Raw genomic sequence first — 18398 nt, 5'->3', positions numbered from 1 at the left:
ACTACTTCACACCCACTAGGATGGCTATTATCAGAAAAACAATATAAATGTTGGTGAGGATGTGGAGAAATTGAAACCCTGGTACACTGCTGGTGCTGTTGTAAAATGTTGCAGCTGCTGTGGAAAACAGTTTGGCAAGTCCTCAAAAAGTTATACGTAGATTAACCTTATTACCCAGGAATTCAACTCCTAAGTATATTCCCAGAGGAGGGGCTCAAACAGATACTTGTACATCATTGTTTATTGCAGCAGTATTCACAACAGCCCAAAGGCGGAACAACCCAAGTGTCCATGAACAGATGAATGTATAAACAAAATATGGTATATACATATGTCAAAAGAAAAAATTTGATTAACAAGTCAATTAGAGTTAACAGAGTTTATTGAGTGAGAAGCTGTTCATGAAGAGGGAACACCCCAAAATGAAAATAGTAAGGGGGCTAGAGCTTACACAGTTATAATACCCTTTTAAAGTTTAAATGAGTATTTTGTCCTTTGCCTTGATTGGTTAATTACATTAATTTTCCTTTTGTTTTGGAAAAGTCGGTCACTGAATGCAAAGCTGGCTTGATTGGATGAGTGTTGCCAACTCATGCTGATAAGGAAAACTTGCAAAACTCTTGAGTCTGCACAAAGTTGTTGTTTCTTGTAAAGGGACTTATGACTAATTTTTGTTTGGCTGTTAGTGCAGGGAAGCCATTTTAACTTTTGCCTCTAAAACTTATTAACACATACAATGGAACATTATTCAGCCATAAAGAGAAGTGACATTCTGATACACGCTACTACATGGAACAACCATGAAAACATTCTGCCTGGTAAAAATAAGTCAAACACAAAAGCACAAATATTGTATGATGCCACTTACATTAAAATCCAGAGCAGGCAAATGCACGGAGACAGAAGTTTTCAGAGGTTACCATGGGTGGGGGAAGTGGGGAGTTACTGTTTAAGAGGCACTCATTTTCTGTTCGGGGTGATGAAAATTTTTTGGAAATAGATAGTGGTGATGAGTGCACAACATAACCTGTTGCCATTGAGTTGATTCTGACTCATAGCGACCCTATAGGACAGAGTAGAACTGCCCCATAGGGTTTCCAAGGAGCGCCTGGCGGATTTGAACTGCCAGCCTTTTGGTTAGCACCTGTAGCTCTTAACCACTACGCCACAATATGGTGAATGTAATTAATATCACTGAATTGTACACTTAATCACACTTAAAAGGGCAAAAATTGTGTTTATAGTATATATTATATATGTGTACATATATATGTATACACATATATATAAAAACACAATAAAATTAAAAATAATATTAATCATAGCTATTTCTCAGTAATTGGATTACAGGTGATTTTTGAAAAACTTATTTTTATGTATTTTCCAAATTTCTACAGTTCAGTTTCTTTATGTAATACTTTTATAGTAAAAAAGTTATTCTTAAAAATTTTTTAAACTGTGAATGAAAAATAAGTTCTTGTGGGTTAGCCTGATAAACTAACATACAGTATATCTCCAAGTTAATGTGTTCCAAAGTTCAAACAAGGGACTTGTAAATCAGCTCTTAGATTCCTGCCTTTCCTAAGTCACAGCACTGACTTCTTTGGTTCTTTAATTCCTTTTTAGGTTAGCCTTGCCACCATCACCCTTTTTCTGCCAAAAAAGACTAGTCTTTTAATTCTCATACCAAACTTGAACCAGTGCCCAGAGGATTGCCCTTTTCAAATCTGTCTACCCAGACTGGGCACCCTTTTCTAATTTATCTGCCCAGAAGGGGTGTGTTTTTCTAATTCATCTATCTGCCTTATTTCTAATTGCACAAAAGTACTATTTAGGCTAGTAGGGGCCCTAGCTATATGCTTCTCAATGTAAATGCAGGAATAAAGAGAGGGTACCTACCCCTTAAACTTTTTACAAATCTTCAGCTTCACTCTTTGGATCAGTATAGGACACATGCCCATTCCTGTACCAATAGCTGTAGCCACAGAAATGGGATTATTCCAATTGACTTGACTATCAGGGTCCACCTGTGTACTTGATAGTATAGATAAACCCATACTATATGGCTGTGAAATGTTAAGAAGGGGACAGGGGGTTATGGATGCTGGATAAGCAGTCAGCCAAGTCCACTACATCATCTATTTCAATTACCATGAGGGAAGGTAGCATTTATTAGCTATTGAGCACTATCAGATTTTTTGTCAAGATCTTTACATTTGGCCTCCCTGACTGTTATGGATTGAACTGTGTTCCCGAAAAAGATATATGATGAAGTCCTACCCCCTATACCTGTGAATGTGACCTTGTTTGGGGGAACAGGGTCTTTCTTTAAAGATATTATCAGTTAAGTCATACTGGAATAGGGTAGGTCCTAGTCCTAATCTCTTCCGAGTGGTATTTTATAAAAAGAGAGTCACACACACGGAGAAGACAGACGCCACGTGACAACAAAGGCAGATGTATCTATTAGTAGCAAAGGAACACCAAGAACTGCAGGCAGCCCCCAGAACTCGGAGACAGGCATGGAAGTTCCTCTCTCAAAGTCCTTGGAAGGAATCCACACAGCTGATTTGGACTTCTAGCCTCTAGAACTGTGAGAAAATAAAGGTCTGTTCTTTTAAGCAACTCACTTCATGGCATTTTTTTATGGCAGCCCTAGGAAACTAAGAGGTTAAGCAGTAGTTAAGCGCTCAACTGCTAAATGAATAGTTGGTGTAAGAACCCACCGTGGGACAAAAATGTGGCAGTCTGCTTTCTTAAAGATTAGAGCCTTGTAAACTCTATGTGGCAGTTCTACTTTGTTCTACAGGGTCTCTGTAAGTCGGAATAGACTCGAAGGCAGCAGGTTAGGAATTAAGATATTGACCTTGCTGTCTTAGTCTTTAAGCAACAGGACTAGGACTATGCCCCATCCTCCTAGATCTCCATTTGTCTGATTTTAGTGTTGGCCTCTGAGAAACTTAAAAAAAATAAACTGGTGAGAAGAGGCAGAGCCTCGTACCTCCAGACTGACCTCAGCAACCTGTGCTTCCTCTTACCTCTGTCAGGCAGAGGGCAGACATAAATTTGATGGATCCACTGGTCCCTTTACCTGGCTCTTTCTGAATATTCCCATTTCTAGTTCTTGCACTCACACTCACTTTGACTTGGGGGAGAAAATTGCACCTTACAAGTTGGCGGAGTACTTCGCAACTGAGGTAATCACGTACTGTGATCAAAAGGAGACAGAAAGTCTTCCTCGTAATAAATCTATGTTTCCATGCTGCTGTTTCCTTTATGCTGAAACTCACTCCTCCTTTGTAGATGTATGAAGGCTCAAAGAAATGAGCAACACACTTCCAGATGTGGTTGGCCTATACAAGGAGTGCTCATCAGCAATACTATTGGCGTTTGGGCCAGATAATCCTTTGCTGTGGGGGAATGTCCAATGCATTGTAGTGTGTTTAGTAGCATCCTGGCCTCTACCCACTAGATGCCAGTAGCATCCACTCCCTCGTGACAAATAAAAATGTCCTTAAACATTTCCAAATATCCCGTGAGGCAAAACCACCCATACCTGAGAGCGACTGGTTTATACAGATATATTCACCCATTCTTTGAAAGAGGAAGACATGACTAAAAATTAGAAATGGGCAAGTATGGCTGAAGCTGGGCGATGAGGGAAGTGGGAGGTTGAGGGAAGACAGAGCCAAATCATAAATTAAAACAATCATTTATGAAGTTTTGAATATTGACCTAAGGAATTTGGATGGTTTTATAGACAGCAGAGAATCATTAAAGGGTTTTCAGAAAGGGAGTGGTATTAGATTTTCATTTTAAGAAAAGTTTCTTGACCTCAGAATGAGAGGATGGAAAAGACAATAGCTGTCCCAGAACTCTGGGATGGTCACCACATGAAGAAAAGTGAGGAGGTGGAAAGGAGGTGGCAGATGTACTGTATTTGTGGGAAGGAATCATCACAGCCTGACCACAGACTGTTTATAAGGGTGCAGGATAGAGAGGAGCTGAAGGTTCTCATGAAGTTCCTGGCTCGGAGCAGGCGATGGGTGGTAGGGAAAATGGGGAACGCACACTTGTGGGTAAGGACAATAAATTCCGTTTTGTACACATGACATCTAGATGTAGCTTAATCCAAATGGATAAATAATTCTGCCTCCTAGTGACTATGTAAAGTCAGAAAAAGAATAAGATTGGATCACTAGGGGCCTGCTTATCTTTAAAGGTGGGTAAAACAAGAGGGACCTCAAAAGTGGTAGATAGTTAACAGGTCAGAAACACCAGAAGAAAGTGGTGTCCTAGGAGTCAAGAGGGCATTCTCAGGGTGTGAATGTGGTCAACAGGGTAACATGCTGGAAAGAATGAAGGCAAAGAAACCAATTATTGGTAGTAACCTTAGCTCAAGGAGTTTGGTGGAAGCAGAAGCCAATTGCTGTGGGTGAACAGTGAGTGGACAGAGAGGAAATGGAGAGTGTCATGAACCTGGGCTAGTCCTTCAGGACAATTCCCACTTTCCTGGACAATAGCATCCAGCCCCATCTGCAGGTTAACTGGGCATCAAAGATGGAACATGCCCACCTCTTGTATGTGTTCTGAGTTGATTTTCAGTTTCCATGTTTATACCATCATTTATGGCTTCCCTCAGGAACATGTTACCTTTCCAGAATATTTTTACTTTATACATCCCGCCTTTTTAAAAAAATCTCATTTGCCACCAGTTACCAGTATATACCACATTTTTTCATTTATAGTTTCACAGTGGATTGGTGTATTCACTCCTTTGTTTCCCCTTCACACAGGCACAAACTCTTCATCTGCCACCCCAGGACAGTAAAATTTCAGGAGAGTTTATACCCATTTTCATGTGGATCCCTTGAGCCTCCCAGGAAAAATAATAAAGTGTGTTTTGGGGTTGGTGGTTAGATCTCATACATATAGAATTAATATTCTCTCAAACAGTAGAAAGCAGAGTCAAAAGCCTACCTCAACCTCTCTACAGGGTGCTCCTAGTAGGCAGGAAACTTATCTGAGGTCCAGGACACCTGAGACACCACTTGATTGCTTGGTAGAAAAATTTATTTTTAGTTTCTTCTCTCACACCAATTTTTTCATTTCTTTTTATTATCAACAGATTAAAAGTGTCTGTTCCTTACTATATCATCTGAAAACCGATGAGTAACTTTTCACCAAATTTAGTGGGTACCAAAAAACCAAAACCAAACCCAGTGTGTCGAGTCGATTCTGATTCATAGCGACCCTACAGGACAGAGCAGAACTGCCACACAGAGTTTCCAAGGAGTGCCTGGCGGATTCGAACCGCCGACCCTTTGGCTAGCAGACGTAGCACTTAACCACTACACCACCAGGGTTTCCTTAGTGGGTACAATATAGTGAAAATCAGAAGGTATTGGGTCTCAAACCTCATTTATGCTAAACACACTTTAGTCCAGCTTGAACTAGGAATGCGTGAAATTGGGGTGGGGTCTGACAAGTGTGCTTGCTTAACGCCAGCACTTACATCCTTTACACCAGAAAACTATAGCTCTTCTCTGGAAAAAAAAGAAAAAGTCAACACTATTTCTTTTGCATGCTTTCTGTTGCTAAAATAAGGAAGCAACTTTTCAATCTGTAATTTCATCTCAGTCCCTGGGCAGAGAGATGACTTTTAGATTAACAGAATCTATCCCCAGGTCTGGACTCTGTCCTTCTCAACAATCGCTGCAGAATCGTTCAATAAAACAAAGTGTCTAGCAGATCGGAATCAAGCACCTGACTACTTCACAATGAAACGGACTTAAAATACAGGTGACGTGGCAAATACAAAATTCACTTGAATTTGGTAGGGGGGCTTCTAAGTCACCTCAAAGAGACAGGAATTTATCCTCTACAGAATGTGGAGCTGGGAATATATTTTTATCAAGTTTGGAGGGTATGTTACAGTATGACTTAAAAATCAGTCAGGTGGTATTCATGAAATTAACTTTAGGACATGAAAGGCATGTATTTAGACACAGCCTTCAGGCAGCTGAAATGAGATACAAATGAGGAGCTTGTGTGACTACCAAGCAAGAGAAAAATGCCATGTTACGGTGCCGTATGACCAAAGTGTTTTCATATTCAAGCCTGTAACAGTTATGACTAGTTCAGTTGTAAATGACAGAAAACCCAAATGTAACCAGCTTCACAAAAGATGTTTATTGGCTCACATAGCTGAGAAGTCCAGAGGTAGTTCTACTTCAAGTAAGGCTTGGTCTAATGGCTTAAAAGCTGTCACCAAGGACCCAGTTTCTCTCCATTTTGCCACTGTCTTCTTTGGTATTGGTTTCACCTTTGGGCTCTGGAGAGTAGCACCTAGAAGCTCCAGATTCTCCCCTTTTTAATAGAAAAAAATAGTTGCTACAATTCTAGGCCTCATGTCCTCCTACATACCAAGGAAAGGACCGAGAATATCTCCTTTGTCAGCTCTCATAGAAGAAAAGAAGCCTCTCTCTTCCAGAAGGCCCGGGAAATATCTTCTCACAGTTCACTGGCTCTGTGGCCAAGGGAATGGGATAAATTGATTGACCTAAGCCAAACAGGTCCACTCATAAACTTGCAGGAAACCCAATTATGTGGCTGAGAAAGGATACCTTCCCAAAAAACATTTGGGTCACTGTTCCCAGAAGGAAGAGGAATGGACACTGGGAACCAAATAAGAGATGACCATTGCTAAGCCCCAAACTGAAAGTCACAAAGACAGGTGCTCAGAATTGCAGACAGTGATCTGCAAGTGAGTTGCTTCTAAAATAAGTAACTGTATCTGACACCGGGGTGTAAAAGAGCAGGGATATAATTATTGATTTCCCAAGAAATTCTGGGTAAGCCAGCTAATTTTTAATATGTGAATGACTTTACATACTATTTTCATATTTCCTTACTTTGCAATTTTGAAAAATTTCCAAGACAAAATTTTACCACGTCCAATTACTGATTTTGATATATTGTTCATTGCAATTTATCAGAGAATATCTTAAATTTCCACCTTTAATGTTTGTCCAGAATTTAGGAACTGAGTAGTACTTTTTATTCCTCTTCTGATTTTTAGAAGTCTGGAAAGTATCATTACAAATTGGAAGGTCTTCCATGTTAAAGTTTTTTTTCTTTCGATCTTTTTTTTTTCTAGTGACATTGACTTGAACACTAAATGACAGAGCCAGATGGATCTCTGAATTGAGACCGAGGAGTTTCTGTGGCAGGCCAAACAGTCACTTCTCTGTACAGATGCTCCTACTTTTGTGAACATAGGCAGTCCCTGGGTAACAGGTGAGACTCACTCCTAAGGCTGTCTTTAAGTCAAATTTGTAGGTAAGTTAGAGCAGGTACATATGGTTCTTATTTAGGATCAGTAAGTCAAATGTTTGTCTTAGTATATAGTATATACTTTACCTTTCTATATAAAACAGTTAAAAAAAAACATTTCTAAACCACACAATGTTTTCACGAGCATCACAAAGTACTGCGTGTGTTCATTATGAACCATTGTATTTAACTCAGATTTTCAATATAACAGGCTTTATGGCAGTCTGTTCTTAAGTATGAGTTGTCAGTGAGTTAGACGTTCGTAACCCAGTTACTGCCTTACGTTACACTATAGAGTCCATGAAGTGGGCTCAGGGCTTCCACATGTTTATCTCTGGGCCTCTGGTAAGAAAATGACAAGTTAGGAATTCTCTTGGTAGGGGATCCATTTCCACATTCTATTTCCTAAACCTTCTAGAATACCCATCTGTTGCCATATTTTGATAATTCTCTTGTGACGATCTTAAAAATCTTCCCTACCCACACACACTTCCACCTTTGAAGGAGTTTCTGGGGTTGATCAACTTCAATAATGCTCCTCTCTAAGGCCAAACTCTCCCTTCTCTCTCCTGTTCCCTCGTACTCATAATCTCTCTGCTTCTTCCCATGTTAAGATACTGACCTCTTCCAGCATATACATCATCGCCACCCTGGAAGCTTGTGAATATTTGGGGTTTTAATAATCACCACCTTTCAGCCACAGTCTAACCTTCAACCCGGTAATTTCAACTACTTCCTGCATAATGTGTACACTGGTAATGTCGCCAGCCCCTCACTGGCTACTCTTTCTCAGCATCCCTTGCTGGCTCCTCCCCCTCCATCCAACTCCCTAAATACCAAATTGGAATGTCATAGGACTCCATCCTGGGCTCTTATCTTGCTATACTTTCTCTAGGAGCAATGTCCAATAGTACTTTCTGCAGTGATGAAATAGTGTACTATATCTACACTATCCAGCATGGTGGCCAACTGCCATATATGATTACAGAGCACTTGAAATGTGACCAATGTGACCGAGCAACTAAAATTTTATTTAATTTTAATTTAAATGGCCACAAGTGGCTATCTATTGTATTGAATAGCATAGTTCTAGGGATTTATTTCATTCCTTCCCATGTCTTTATATCCCTTCTGCTTATTTGATGACCCCCAAATGTACAACTCCAAAACTGTATACTGACTACTTGAAAGTTTCACTTGCACTTCTTATACAAATTTCAACTATGTTAACCTAAAACAGAGTTCTAGATTTCTTCCTCCCCAAACCTATTCCTTCTCCCGTCTTACCCATTCCAGTAAATGGTACCACTATCCACTCAGCTAAAGCCAGCAATCGACTCCTCCCTGCACATTACCGTTTCTATCCAATCCATTAGCAGGTCATTGATTCTATTTCCAAAACATCTTTTAAATCTATCTACATCTTTCCATCTCCATTACTACTACCCTCTCCATGTCACCATCCTTTCACCCCTAGACTGCTACTACAGCCTCCAAGATTATCTTTCAGTCTTGTCCCTTTACAAACCATTTTCTACTTAGCAGCCAGAGTGGTCTTCTTAAAATATAAATCGAACATGTCACTTCTCCACTGAATACCTTTCAGTGGCTTCTCTTCTCACATAGGATAGAACTGAATGATCTGGTCCACTTCTCTCCAAACCCAACTTGTGTTACACTCTTTTTGGTACCTTGAACATGCCAAGCTCTTCCCACATTGGGGAGTCTGCATAGCTGTTCCCTTTGCCTGCTGCTCTTCTGCTCTTGATACAAGTGGTTCTTTCTCACCTGTCGATTCTTAGCTTTAATGTTACTTCCTTCCTAGGATAAGCCTTCCTTGACCACCTATATAAAGTAGGTCCCCTCCATACCAGTCTCTCAGCACTCTGTTCATTCCCTTTATAGCACTTTGCAATTCAAAATATTTTTTTGAATTATTTTACTTGGTTTCCTTTGAGGGAGTAGTTGGTCTCTTCCACTAGACTAACTGTTCCAGGAGGGCAGGGAACAAGTGTTACTGTTTATGCAGTGCCTGGCACAGTGTTTTGCACACAAGTAGGTGCTCAGTAACATTTAATAAACAACTTTCTTCAAACACCTGTTCACATCATTCATTTCCATTTCCTTGGTTCCATGTGATACAAAATTTCTACTGCTTTTAGAGGTTGTCTTGGCTATGCTGTGCTAGGCCAAGTTCTCCTTACTACATGGATTTAGGCTTCAGCAATCAGGGTCTCTGGAGTTAATGTTTATGATTTTCAGGAAGCTTCTCTTCATCGCTCCTTAATCAACAAGTAATCTAACTGGCAGGCAGTTTACAAAATGAAATGCCTAAACGGCAGTGCATTGTCTAAAGAATGGCTCTAAAGGTCAAGAGACTGAAATGGATATTTCAAATCTGTCTGTTTTGGTCAGCATCCTTCTCCCCTGAATAGGGCCTTTGGTTCTCTTGAATAGTGTCAAGATGGACAGTATTACTTTCTAATATCCTGCATTTAATAGCTACTATTTACAGCTTGCATCCCCTTTAAAAAGATACTGTTACACAGACTCCTCCTGATTTCAAGTGTAGTTAATTCTGGAATTCTTCACTTTCCCCTTACGTGTGTAGAATCTATGTGTTCCTAGCATTTATCTTTGATCCTAGACCTTGGGAAGGGAATTTGTGACTCTGTCACCAGGATACTGGATCAGATGGTATCTTTTCAACTGCTGACTGGCTGAAGCTGTCTAATAGCGCATTAACCACCATCAGAAACCGGCTGTTTCTCTCTCCCTTGGTGATCAGCCCACAGCTTATTTGGGGATGTGGGTTATTATGGTGATGAGACAGGGACAGACTGAGAGGGGATTTAGAATACTGCTGCAGTGAGGAAAGGAGCTGTAGCTATACACATTTTTATGAAAAAATCTCAAGCTTGCCTTACAACATCCTATTTCCCACTCTCAGAGCGTAGGCTGATAACATAAGGGCCATCAGGCTTTCCAAGACTGCACAACCCAGACTACCTTCTCCTGCTTTTCCTCAGTTACCCTGGTGACACCAAAGTGGACCACAATGTCTGAGGAAAAGAAGATCCTGGAGTTGGCAATATTAATTTCAGTGTCAGCTATATCAAATAAGCATTTGGTGAGGCAGACTTATGAAAAACAATATTAATAAATACTTGTGTATATAGAGAGAATATATCCAGAAGAATACACAACTAGTAACAGTAATTGCCTCTAAGGAGAAGAATTAAAAGGAAGCTTAGTTTTCATTGACGTCTTTTTAACTATATCAATTTTTTGTTTATCATACTCATGTTACACCTAGTAAAAAATAAATAAGTTTTAAAATATGATAAATAAAAGAAATGCAGTGTTGGCTCTCAAAGGGAAATTTAGCTGGAGTCAAGACTAACACACAGGAGACTGTCAGAAAAGTATAAGGCAGCACATAATTAAATACCAACTTCGGCGGCGCTGATTACAAATAGGATAGAAACAGAAGTCTGTTTAGTTGAAGGAGTTGGGTCTTGATGAAGGGAAACTTTCAGCCCAGGGAAACCTGACCAGAGAAAAACGAGTAGAGGCAGGAATGTGCGTAATTAAAAAAGAACAGCGGACTCTGAAGTCAGATAGCCTGGTTCCAATTTCAGCTCTTCACTTGTTAGCTGCGTAATCTTGAATAAGTTTTTTAATAACCTCTTTCAACCTCAGATTCCTCATTTGCAAAATGGACCTGAGTATCTACCGTAATAGAATTGTTAGGAAAATTAAATAATGCATGTAAAGCACCTGACACATAGTAGGTGCTCAACTAAATAGTGGCTGGTATAAACATGGTTGAACAAAGGGATTGGTCTTGTTAGAGTACTTGGTATCTGTTCAGGAGAAGGGGCAAGATATTATTGGCTATTAGGGTAAGAGTAAAATTCTGGAAGGTTACCTCATTTTCTTTCTGGGGTTCCTGTAGCATGAGAATTACAAACAATTACCACCATTATACATTCTCTAATGTTCAAGAAGACGAAAGGTCTGATAGTTATAGGGTTTCTCTCTAGCATGGCAGTTCCGGTGCTTAATTAAGACAGAATTCTGACTGAAGGCCTTCCCACAGTCATTACATTTATAGGGTCTTTCCCCAGTATGAATTCTCTGATGTCGGATAAGGTGTGCCTTGCAAATGAAGCTTTTCCCACACTCAGTACATCCATGAGGCTTCTCCCCAGTGTGGACCCTGTGGTGTTGAGCAAGGTCTGAGTTCCATATGAAGCCTTTCCCACAGACCTTACATTCATAAGGCTTCTCCCCAGTGTGGATTCTCTGATGTCGAAGAAGGGCAGGGTTCCGAGTAAAGCTTTTTCCACATTCTTTACACGTATATGGTTTCTCCCCAGTGTGGATTCGCCGATGTTGTATAAGGCTTGTATTCTGACTAAAGGCCTTCCCACACTCCTTGCATTCAAAGGGTTTCTCTCCAGTATGTATTCTCTGGTGCCTAATCAGGTTTGACTTCCAAACAAAGGCTTTAGCACATTCTTGACATTCATAGGGTTTTACCCTAGTGTGAATTCTCTGATGTGCAATGCACCGTGATCTAAAACGGAAAGCCTTCCCACATTCCTTACATCCATAGACTCTGTCTTGATTATGAGTTCTCTGGTGTTGATCAAAGTCTTCATTTTGATAAAAACACCTGCCACAATCTTCACATATACAGAATAGCTGCCCGCTTAGAATTTTATGATGTATAGTAAGGTGGGTATTGAGATCAGTACTGTCTGAACTTTCTTCTACTGAGATCATCTCGTCCTTGACAATCACTTCTATAATATCGTCTGTAGCGCTCTCTACACTTTCCCTGTTGGCCCATCTCCCTAACCTGCTTTTCTTATCTTCACAGGTTTTTCCAAACCAGAATTCCTGGGAGCCATACCACTGGGATCCACTTGATAGCATCATATGGTTGTGTGTCTCCTGAAAAAATTCCTGCTTCGGAATAAATTCCTCTTTTTCACTCTTCAACACACCCTCTGAAAGAAGAAATCAAAGCTGCAAATGTTATCATTACCCACTCAGTGGTATTAACATGTCCATTTTCTCTCCAAGAGCCACCCCTGTGTCTTGGCAGCCTTTCCTAGCAGAAAATGTCAAAGCAATGCTAACACATAAAAAGTAAACAAAAGCAAAAGACAGAAACTAGACAGAGAGTCTCTGAGGGCTGTGATTCCCAGCACCAGATCAAGCACAAGGTGGGCTCTCAGGACACAGGTGCACTGAATCCAAGTGAGACAAGTCACAATTCCTTTTGAGTAGCTCAGTCCAGTTTATGATATGAGAAGGAGGCCAAAATTCAGGGTAGAGGACCTGTTCAGAGATAAAGAATCCTTTGTGGGATACTTGAGGAACTGAGCTTTGTCACACAAGAGGCAACAGCAAGAAGAAGGACCTTCTTCTAGCTTCTCAACACTAATAAAAGAAAATGTGGTCTTGTCACTCAATCTGATTACCAGGCTCACCATAAAAAATGTTTCCCCACACTACTTCTGGGAGAGTTGGGCAAAGATTCCGTCCTCTTTGTTCCCATAATGCCTGTTCACATCTACGTTATAGCATCATAATTTTGCTGTAATTACGCATTCATGTACCTGACTGTTGCATTAGACTGTGAACCTTTCCATGATAAATGCCATAGCTTAATTGTGTTTTGATCCCTGCCAACTAACACAATGAGTAAAGTATAGCATTTACATTAAAAAATATTGGTTGAACATAGTGGCCAGATGGGTAGGCCATGTATTCAGTTTGATCCTAGGACCAAAAACCCATCCTAATTTAATTAATTGACTTGACCTCATGAAAGGTGAAATATTAGGGTTTAAGTTTCTTCTTGATTAACTGGTTGATTTAGAGGTTTCTGGAGAGTCGTCATTTACAGCATGAACAGTAAAATGGATTTTTAACATTTTACAAAGGAAAGGCAAAAGAAAATGTGTGATTGGGAGAGAAGTGCTCATTTCTCTCTCACTTACCAGTACAATTTAGACATGGACCCCCTCCTTGCAGTTTCAGGTTCAGTGGCTCTTCCACCTGCTCAAGCTGGGAGATCCCAGCAGGCTTTAGAAATGGATATCCTGCCAGGGTCAAGATACAAATAAGGCCAGCTCAGTCAGAGGTGTGGGGCCCATTAGGAAAAGAGCAGAGATGGAAGTGGCAAGGGAAGAGTGAAGCTGGGTGTTGGTAACATAGATGACCTGAATCTTGAGGGGGACAATAATATGAAGGTTAGGAAACAGAGGTACAGGGAAGTTGTAATTCCATCAATTCTCAAAGAGATGAATACATATAATCCATTTTAAAAAGCCAAAAAGAAGAAACAGGAAAATTGGGAAAGAAACTTAAGCAAGTTTTCATGTCCCAACACAGCCTTCTTGAGACCTCTCCAGCCATAACACCTTTAAGATCTAAAACTAAGGCTTCTTCTTCACTTGCCGCATGAAGGTGAAAGCCAGTTCACAAAGTAAAAGGGTCAGGATAGGATGGAATTGCAAAGAGCTATTCCTGGGAACTCTGTCTAGTCAGGATGTGTTGGAAAACCACAATCTTAGTTTCCTTCCTTCCTATCCATCTATTTATTTCCTTCGTATTCCACAAAGGACCTGAGGCAGTTCAATGATGGGTCTCTCTATGGCATTTGTAAGAAATGGCCTCAAGCCTTATCAGCTATTTCCAGAAGTCTTACCTTACTCTGTTGATGGACACCTCTATTCACATAGGTCCACTCTATTAAATTCTTTTTCAAACTGAGCTAAAACCCGTCCTTTGTCACTCCCATCTAAAGCCTCCTAAGATTCAGGGCAATTTTACATCCTCCAAATGACAACCTTTTATATCGCTAAAGCCAGGGACAGTGTGTCCCCTGAGTATTCTCTTCTCTCAGACAAAAGTCAACTTTGAGTAGGGGCAGATATGCTCCAGGAAGGCTGCTGCAGGTCAGGGAGTCAGGGTTTTGCTCAAGGAATAACTTAGCTGTTGGCTTTCTGCCCAAAAGAAAGATGAGAAATTCCCACAGGCAGTAGGAGGAGTAAGCACTACATTCCTGAGTGAGTGTAGAGGACACTGTCGTTGTCTCCTTACATCCATTCTAATCCTCCCCCAATGTTGAGTAGCCCCAGCTTCTAGGGTAGGCCCTGACTGGTAGAAGCCAATCAGGCTAAGCCCATCCCACTTGCTACAATAATTGATTCAGGGACGAACAATCCAAGTCAAGCCAATCAGTACATGACGTTTCCCTGGCCACAGTGATTTAGAGCTGGCATATGACTTATGATGTTCCAGTCTGCGCAATACTTGGGACTCTGATTCCTAATGACTGAAGGCTAAGAAAGGCCTGCCCTGTTTTTCCCCATAGGTATGAAGAAGTAGGCAAAAAGGTCTGGGTACAACTACAACTACCAATCACCTTACAACTATGTGAGGAGCCAGGCTGTGGACAAAGTTGACATACAAGGAGACAAAGAGACTAGAATTCTGATCAGACTTTACCTGCAGCCCATTCTACCTATGCACTTCCAGCCAGCTGAAATGGTAAATTCGTCTTTATTGTTTAAGTCACTTTGAATAGGGTTTTCTGTTACTTGTAAGCAAAAGTACTCTAATATAGAAAGACTGTCAGACACAGCAAATAACTGTGAGAATGGAGAAGTTGAAACCAAGCTTAAGTACCTCTGTGCCCACAGAAAAGCTTGGTAAGAAGAAGGAGGAATGGGGCCAGAGAGGCAGTAAGGGGACACAAGTCTCACTAGGAAACAGAGCAGAAAAGCCCACAGGAATCCCAGGGCTTTCCCCACCAATCCCTAGGGAATAGGAACTACTCAGCTGAGAGTTACCAAGACTTCTCAACTTCTAACGATAAAGATCACCTGCCAAGGATGGAGTCAGAATCTTCTGCTGGAAGACTATAAGTAGGCCAGGGAAGTAGAAAGACCACTTCAGATCAGGGAGCAAACAGGAAAGTCAGGGAGTAAAGATAAATGGTGACCATCGTAAGAACAAAAGAACTGGGGAGGAGGCAAAACAGGTGAATGAAGATGGCACATAGCAGCCAGGAGTGAGCAGGATGAATAATAGAAGGACTCAAGATGGAAAACCATGAGAACACAGAGAAAAATGGGAATTCCACTGTGTCTACAGCACTGGGTTAATAGAACACATACCTATTACATGCTAAAGAACAAGACAAGGGAACTGGTCAGATGAGTGGCATGTGTGTTCTCACTCACCTGAGGAGATGCCCCTCAGGCCCTCTCCATCCAGAGCTCCCTGAGGAGCTGAGCACCAGGGTGCTTCTCCTTGTTCCAGGTAGGAAATCAGAGCCGGTTTGGGAAACGGAAATGCTGCTTGAGGGGAAGGAAATCGGACAAGGAGGTGAGTGGAGTCACACAGAACAATCCCGGGGCTCCTCCCAGGCCTTTGACTTCTGGGGCAGGAGGAAGAAGAAGGGAATAACTAGGGACTGCAAGAACGGATAAGGGGCAGGAGACCCAGGGGAGAGGGCCAGGAGGCTTACAAAGGTCAGGAAGTTGACAGAGTAAGAGGAGCTCAATAACAGTTTGAGTGAGCAAATGGATGATTTCACTCATTGAGGAACTAAACTTTCTTGTCCTCTCTCTCAGGGCTCTCAAGTTCAGAAATCTGTACGAGGATGTTCAGTACTGGGCCAGGATCTCACCTATAGAACTGTGAGAGCTCAGTGGAATCCCAGGAATCTTCTCTCTTCCCACTGTACCCACAAAAGATGGGGTGGGGCAGGCCTCTTAAGGAAGTCCTGTGTGAGGCCCAAATTGATACCAGGATTTCCCACTTCTCAGCAACCTCTGAAGTTGGGCCATTAAGAATCTAAGAGCCTGAAGCTACCACTCAGCTCAGGATTATCAGTGACTCTTGGGCCTCTGAGATAGAAGGAGCCAGGAAACTCTGAAGGGCAAAGGCAGAGCCCAAAGGGAGATACCCTTACCCAGGGAAGCCACAGCCCCATAATTTTCCAGCATCACATCCCTGTACAGAGCTCTCTGGGCAGGGGCCAGGCTGGTCCATTCATTCTCAGAGAAGTAGACAGCTACGTCCTCAAAGGTCACTGACTCCTGAAACAACAAGTGCATGAATGCCCCAGGATAACCTCAGGACCCAGGCAGACAGGGCACTAAGAGGTACTAGAGCAGAAGCCTGCTGGATTCCTGGATCCTGAATATCTCAGGGTACTCCAAGTAGAAGATTTCATCCCCTACTTACAGGGAAGATATAAAAGATCAGCCATCAATTTCCTCATGTCTCTTCATCTTTATTTCAGCAAACATCCTCATCTTTTTCACAAGTATCTGCAAAAAGTTCTCCCTTTTCATCTCTATATTCAAAACAACCACTTGTGTTCTACATTCTATCCCTTCTCCACAGTGTGTTCCCTCCTCCAGAGGCCACCAGCCCTTGATAACAAGAACGACTATTGTTTATTGAACCTGTGCCACGCACTTTACATACATGATGCTGCCTGTGCTTTACAGCCTAGGAAGAAGGCATCAGATCCATTTTATGGAAGAAACTGAGGCTCTGGTGAACTTGCCCAAAGTCACAGAACTGAGACAGAACCCAGGCCTGTGTGACTTTCTGCCTCTAACCTACTATGCCACACTCCCTTCCATCCTCACTCCTGCCACCTCCACTTCTCCTATGTAGGACCCTTCCTCTTCTCTCCCTCCCAGTCACTGCCACCAGCCAAAGACGCAGCTAAGGGGTCCTGGGAACACTCACGTTGCCCTAGATACTGTACAACAGAATAGACCTTAACTCTGACTTCACTGCACCCTCCACCTCAATGCACCCCCTAAAACATCCCACCCCACTCTTTCTTCCCCACGTCTCAGTCTCAAAGTCCTGTTTTTCAATATTTCTTTTGCAGCCTGAGCTGTTGCACCTTTTCTTTCCTTCCTCTTTAAAAGACAGTGTTAACCTACAGCTATCGAGCCTTTCTATAATTTCCTACATTACAAGAAATCCTATAATTCAGGCTTTCTGTCTCCATACCAAGGAGGTACCGATTCTGGTCCATTACACTTCAACCCTTGTCCTACGAAGTCCCCACAGGGATTTATCCAGCACTCCAGAGCTCAAAGGCTCGGACTAGCTCACCGCGCTGTACCTAATAAAGTCCAAATTCCTCCGCACCACAGACAATTTCATGCACCATCCGGGGACCCAGCTTACCTGCCCAGGATCCTATCTTGGCACGACCACACCCATTCCCTACCCTCTCAACATCCTGTTAAGATGGCAAACCCTTTCCTCGCCCAGATCTGTACCCTTGAACCTGCAGCTCCCCCTGCCTGAAGATCCAGTTCCTTCCTCCTGAATGTGCAAACTCCTGTTCATCTCAAGACTCACCTCAAACGCAACCTATTCTGTAAAAAACTACCCAAAAAAAATAGGCTCATTAAAATCACGGCCATTGCCGCTATCCAAGCGCTGTTAATACCTCTGCCCTCAGCTCCAGCCAGTGCAGCTGCACATCTGCTTCCCTGCCGACTCAAGTCTGGGGGTGTCGAATTCACTGTGCACCCGGCCTACCCCTCGGGGCCCTCCACTCTGGCCTGTACCCGCCGCACCGCCCCCCTTCTCGCCCCTTATCTGGTCCTAGAGGCCCGAGCGGGGCAGAGTCCGCTTCCAGGCGCCAGGCCCGCACTCACCGGGCGCGCCCGGGACGGCGCGGGACTTCCGGGCAGCAGCTCGAGGGCAGGGCCGAGGCGGGCCCCGCACTCCCGGGCCGCAGCCGCCATGGCCCCGGCCGCCCTCAGGGGAAGCGAGCGCGCGGTGGTCTGATCGGGGTCGGGGAAGGGCACCTGGGCCCAGGTCGCCTGGAACAGCGCCTCCGCGCCGGGGCCAGACCCAGGATCCGCGCCCCACCGGCCCCCAGCGCTCTGCGCCCCCCAGGCCTCGGCGTTCGCGAGACCAAGAATGCGGCCCTCGTGCTGCTCCAGCTTCTCTAGGACGGCGAGGGAGCCGTCTCTGTGGTCCTCCTTCCCCTC

The 18398-nt window shown here is 42.7% G+C and overlaps 1 protein-coding gene across 2 annotated transcripts; it reads right to left on the bottom strand.

Annotated features, from left to right (window-relative positions):
• Positions 1–1519: 1519 nt before the first annotated feature.
• Positions 1520–18250, bottom strand: ZNF662 (zinc finger protein 662). Of its 2 annotated transcripts, none has more exons than XM_049862298.1 (5): positions 18060–18250; positions 16337–16463; positions 15603–15719; positions 13353–13454; positions 1520–12353 (listed from the first exon to the last, which is right to left on the bottom strand). In XM_049862298.1, exons 1-5 carry the CDS (start codon positions 18147–18149, stop codon positions 11332–11334), a joined length of 1458 nt encoding a protein of 485 aa, XP_049718255.1. In that variant the 5' UTR covers positions 18150–18250; the 3' UTR covers positions 1520–11331. The 2 variants fall into 2 exon arrangements, with proteins under 2 accessions (XP_049718255.1, XP_049718257.1); XM_049862300.1 differs by having other exon boundaries at positions 15603–15716.
• Positions 18251–18398: the final 148 nt, after the last annotated feature.

This window comes from Elephas maximus, chromosome 20, assembly GCF_024166365.1.
Source record: "Elephas maximus indicus isolate mEleMax1 chromosome 20, mEleMax1 primary haplotype, whole genome shotgun sequence".
Classification (NCBI taxonomy): Eukaryota; Metazoa; Chordata; class Mammalia; order Proboscidea; family Elephantidae; genus Elephas; species Elephas maximus.
The sequence above is the reverse complement of the archived record's forward strand: the minus strand, read 5'-3'. Positions and strand labels throughout refer to the sequence as shown.

Bases quoted from the DNA above. Each gene is read 5' to 3' on its own strand.
- ZNF662 (XM_049862298.1), bottom strand. From the start codon at position 18,149: ATGGCGGCTGCGGCCCGGGAGTGCGGGGCCCGCCTCGGCCCTGCCCTC. The intron at 16,464-18,059 runs GTGAGTGCGGGC...TTGTTGTTTCAG, and splicing joins CGCCGTCCCGGGCGCGCCCG to GAGTCAGTGACCTTTGAGGA. The intron at 13,455-15,602 runs GTGAGTGAGAAC...TGACCCTGGCAG, and splicing joins CCTGAGGGGCATCTCCTCAG to GATATCCATTTCTAAAGCCT.